Source organism: Magnusiomyces paraingens, assembly GCF_902498895.1.
Source record: "Magnusiomyces paraingens strain CBS 517.90 genome assembly, contig: contig3, whole genome shotgun sequence".
Lineage (NCBI taxonomy): Eukaryota > Fungi > Ascomycota > Dipodascomycetes > Dipodascales > Dipodascaceae > Magnusiomyces > Magnusiomyces paraingens.
The window spans coordinates 857,501-862,500 of NW_022474069.1; the positions used below are offsets into that span (position 1 = coordinate 857,501).

Here is a 5,000-nt window from a genome sequence, read left to right on the forward strand (position 1 = left end):
TTTGGAGGAGGTGGTCGACGGTGAGACTCAGGCTAGTAGGCTCAGACGACATTTTGAGCAGCCAGCCCATTGCCATAAACATTGCAAAGACTGTAGAAAGTACCGGCGTAGGTATAACTACGTAGTCCAGCAGTACCACCGACAGGCAGAACCTGTGGCAGATGAAAGTGTGCATCGTCGGTGTAGGAAAACTGGGCGGTGGTTGTGCTGGAAAAACAGCAATCATGGTAGAGGTGATGACGATGATGATTATGATAATGATGATTATAATGGTGACGGTGAAGTACGGAAACGATCACAGAGAGAGTCGATGACTACATTTGATTCTGAGGAGACTACAGTTGTATGCGAAGCAGGGAAAGCCTTAGCAGCAGCTGCTTCTGCAGCAGCTGCTGCTGAAAATCGGAATGGAAATGAACCTGGTGAAGATCCTTCATCCGGTGAAGCTTCTTCAGTTTTGACACCAATGGAATCACCAGAATGTACGTGTCCCGTGCGGCGAGGATTTGGAAATGGTAGCGGCACGTTTCGGCGGTCGGGAGGAAGTTTTTGTGGGTCTTGTGAAGTTGATTTGCGAGATTCAGGGACTTGGCAAGAGTATGCGACACTGGATTACGAGAAGCTAATTTTGAATACGGTGGTACTCCCTGATTGTGAGAGCATGTATGGAGGAGAGGGAGGAATAAGGAAAAGAAGAGGAAGAAGAAGAGAGTGTGAAAATGAGGGGAGAGAAAAAGAAAAAGAAAAAGAAAAAGAAAAAGATGAAAGGGAAGAGGAAGAGGAAGAGGAATATTATGGGGAGATGAGGCGAGGACGAAGAATGTCACAAAGGAAAAGGAAAACAACCATGAGACGGAAGAAACGAGAAGGGTCGTTTTTGAAAAGAGAAATTGATGTTTTGGGACAAGATGAGCATTTAATGTTACCATGTGGGTCGTTTCAAAATGGGTTTGATATGTTTTGTGGAGAGACTGAAGATTGTGGTAATAAACTTGACAAGTGGATTAATGAAGATAACGAAGAAATGCATCTTGATAACAAAGAAGCAGCAGCAGCAGTAGAGACAGTTGATAAATATCCCGGAGAAACTACAAGTGGGAGTCCTATTGAAATCCAGGGACTTGCGCTTGGTCAACTTCGAGTGACAAATCGGAGTCCCGGGAAAAGCCCCGAAAAGAGTACGACCACAACTACGAGAAATGAGTATGAAGATCCAATAGACTTGGGGCTACAAAAACAAGCTGAGGGAAATGGTGATAACAACTGCGTGAATAACCCTTTGCTGCCTCTTGCTACTAACCGGCCTCCACCGCTTCCTCCACGACGACCAAAATTGAGTGTCCAAACACACGGCCTTGCCGACCCGAAAACAATGCTGCTGCTCAATGAGGCTGCACAACTCGATTGTAGGTCATCCTTGCAGAACCCCCAATCTTTTGATACGCCTGTGACAGCCCCACGCGTCAGTAGCATGTATCTTGGTCAGAGACCATTGCCGCCAATGTCAGATGCCAAGCGCCGGCCATGGTCGGAGGGAAGTAGTTCAGAATCGTCAAGTGCAGGCAATGTTTTGAGGAGGTTGGTGAGACGGGCGCGGCAGAAAATGAGAGTACGGAGAGATGGGCGTTGGGCGAGTAGTAGGACATATGAGCTTAAGAGGAAACTATCTGCGCGTGGAGCGCGGGAGCGATCACAAAGGGGGAGAGAAGGAGCAGGGCGCAATTACAAACACAAGCGCCAGCATAATAGACAGTACCAAGGCCCAGTGAGGGAATGGTCAGCGTGGCAGAACCGAGCAAGGTGGGTGGATGCACGGCAAGTTGCAGAGTCTGTGGGCCCAGCGGCTACGGCGTCAATGAGAATGCCAGGAGGACGAGAAGCTTTACGGTGTGGAGGGTCAATGCGTGGGGGCGACTTGATGGCGATGGTTGAGTGTGCGATGGAACCTGCGGTGGTGAGTGGGTACCCTATGCAGCAATTGAGGGCATACCGAGGGGTTTTGCTTGAGGGAGAAAGGGATGAGGGGAAGAAGATGAGGAGGTATAAGAGAGGGAAAGAACTAGAAGAAGATGATTGTGATGATGGTTATGATTATGGTAGTGGTGAAAAAGAAGAAAAAGAAGAAGAAGAAGATTATAATGAACGCAGGCCTGTGCGGAGCACGTTACAACGGCGATATGGAGTTACAGGACCCGGGGAATTTGTGCGGAAAGGAAAGAGTAAATGCGGGAATTTGAGGGAAGTAGAAGATGATTGAATTTAGATATGAATAGAATTTGAGGTGACTTGAAGTGAAGTTAATTGATGAAGAAGGGTTTATGGAAGATGATTATGGAAGATGATGATGAAAGTTGAAGATTTGATGATTTAGTTGATGAGCTTAATTGCGGCTGGATATTACAGTTTAAGAAGAAAAATAAATATTATAAAATATGAAAGAATTTCTATACAGATAAAAAAAAAATTAAATAACTTAAATAAATATTCTTCAAATATCTCTTTTTTAAAATATATATATATATTATATATATTTTGAGAATTTACAGATTTTTTTTTTATGAAAATGAAAATTAAAATGAAATAAAACATCAACTTGAGGGGTTTTCTATTAAAAAAAAAACGTTTTTTTTTTTTTTTTTTTTTTATATCCTTGCGATGTTTTTTTTTTTTTTTTGTGAGTGAGTGAGTGGCCGCCGTTAAATTATTAACCGCACGCAATAACATCAACAACAATAAAAAAAAAAAAATCAACCATCCAAACCGCTCAAATAAAAATTAAAAAATTAAAAAAAAATTAAATAAAAAATAAAAAGAGTTGGACATTCCACGTTTCTCTTAAAAAAAAAAAAATAAATAAATAAATAAAAATAAATGGAAAGCTTGAAACCCAAGTTGAGGGGAATTAAAAAGTAATAAGAATAATGCCACGCGTGATTAATAAATTGATTCAATAAGAAACAATAAATAACATTATTATTATTATTATTATTTTTTTTCTATCTATATTTATTTTTTTTTTTTTAAAAAAAAAAGAATTTTTGTCTGGTCTAATATATCAAAGTTGTTAATTTTTTTTTTTTTTTCCAAAGAGTAATAGTTAGAAAGGTAGTATCTATATATATATAATCAAATGAGAGTGACAAAAAAGAAAGAAAGAAACCTCTAATTGCTTAGTTCTTTTTTGTATATATAATAATAATGATAATAATAGTAAAAAATAGTAATAATAGTAATAATAGTAATGATAGTAAAAACAGGTTTTGGATGAAGAAGAAATAAAATACTTTGGAAAGAAAGACACATATCAATTCATTATAATGAAATTACCTTCAAATCGAGGAGGGGGGGGAGGGAAGGTCTTTTGTTTTTTTTTTTTTTTTTCTTTTCTTTCTTCTTTACTCAAAGCCCAGAAATTGCCTGTCACGAGTGCCCAGAAACTTGCGCACCTAGCTTCGTCGGAGGTGATCCTACTATTGCCTGTTGTCCGCCAGAAACACCAACCGCTGCTGCTTGTGCGTTCTGAATCGCCGGGTCCATCAAGGCCAGCGAAGCAGCACCAGGCAGATCAAATGGTGCATGGCTTGAATGGCTTGAATGACTTGAATGGCTTGAATGACTTGAATGACTTGAATGACTTGCATGGTTTGTTTCTGAGGTTGTTGCAGTAGGATTGTTATTGTTATTGTTATTGCTATTGTTGGTATCGGTATTGGTATTGGTGTCGGCATTGCTGTCAGAATTGTTGTCAGTATTGTTGTTGGTGCTTGTGCTTGTGCTTGTGCTTGTACCTGTGCTAGTATTGGTGCTGGGATTGTTGCTACTATTGGGACTAGTGTCTAGGCCAGAGAGTCCGGTTGGACCTGTGACATTTGTAGATGGCGAAGACGACGAAGGCCCTAAAGATACAGGACCTACCAAGGATGATGCTGACGACATTGTAGCCTCTGGGGAGCCTTGAGCCTGACTAGTTGAGGTACTTGTATAAGTCGCCTGGTTAGATGACTGTTGTTGAGCTACCCCTCCCAAAGAATCAAGTGCTCCTACTGGTACATTAACTCCAGCCATGGTTGTCATCATGGACGATGCTGCTACATGGACTTGGGCCTGACCTGCGTGAACTGCATGAACTGAGTGAGCCGCTGCAAGTTCTGCTGCTGCTGCTGCCGCTGCTGCTGCTTCTGCTGCCTCCTGTTCCTCGTATTGTCTGCGCGATTCCTGAGGAGAAATATACTCTCCAGGCTTCATGTTGAGCAGTTCCTTCATACGTTTTTCGCATGCCTTTGCAGGACGACCCAACTTTTCACCAATGCGTCGCCACTTATTATTTTCGTCTTCCTTGAACACCTGCTGCAGCGCATTGTCTTCGTCCTCGTGCCATACTGTATGCTTCATATCTGCGTAAAAGTGTTTTTTGATGGCCCCTGCTGATCGGTTCGGGAACTCAAGCGTGATTTTCGGCCATTTAGTCCCGGCCTTGACTAGATTCCGCAACCGATCCTCCTCCTCTCGCGTCCATGCCATGGGCCGCTGTCCGGATTTTTTGCGCGAAGACCCACTGTTGTTGTTATTATTACTATTATTGGAGGAGGTATGATTGTTATTGAAATTGGTATTCATGTTCCCCGGAGGAGGCTGCCCGGCAGCCCCAGGGGTTGTAGGGGATGCTCCAGGCACCGACGGCGATACAGATGACCCATGACCACTGCTGCCCACAGTTTCTTCATGGAACCCCAAGTCATGGTGTGCGTACCCGTACGCTCCCATATTTTGATGGTAATGAGACTGTTGCTGATGCTGATGCTGTGTACTATTACTACCCATTCCACCGTATCCTTGGAATTTATCCTTCATGTCGGCTAACGGGCCATGTAATGGGCCATGTAACGCGTGTGTCGACGCGTGGTGTTGTTGAATATGATGATGTTGATGTTGATGTTGATGTTGATGTTGATGTTGATGTTGCTGAGCCATATGGTGAGCATGCAATGCATGTTGATGAA

At 42.5% G+C, this 5,000-nt stretch overlaps 2 protein-coding genes across 2 annotated transcripts in view; one reads left to right on the forward strand and one right to left on the reverse strand.

Moving 5' to 3' along the window:
- SAPINGB_P003565 (uncharacterized protein) overlaps nucleotides 1-2,257 on the forward strand; it is a gene marked incomplete at both ends in the record, with an annotated part of 4,923 nt that extends 2,666 nt beyond the window's left edge. The window contains 2 exons of the mRNA XM_031998282.1: nucleotides 1-597; nucleotides 886-2,257. The exon at nucleotides 1-597 is cut by the window's left edge and continues 2,666 nt beyond it. Of these exons, the coding sequence (XP_031854173.1) occupies nucleotides 1-597; nucleotides 886-2,257 (1,969 nt within the window). The remainder of the gene's footprint in view (nucleotides 598-885) is intronic.
- Nucleotides 2,258-3,420: 1,163 nt separating this feature from the next.
- Nucleotides 3,421-5,000, reverse strand: part of SAPINGB_P003566 (uncharacterized protein) — a gene marked incomplete at both ends in the record, with an annotated part of 3,348 nt that continues 1,768 nt past the window's right edge. The window contains one exon of the mRNA XM_031998283.1: nucleotides 3,421-5,000. This exon is cut by the window's right edge and continues 1,768 nt beyond it. Coding sequence (XP_031854174.1) covers nucleotides 3,421-5,000 — 1,580 coding nt within the window.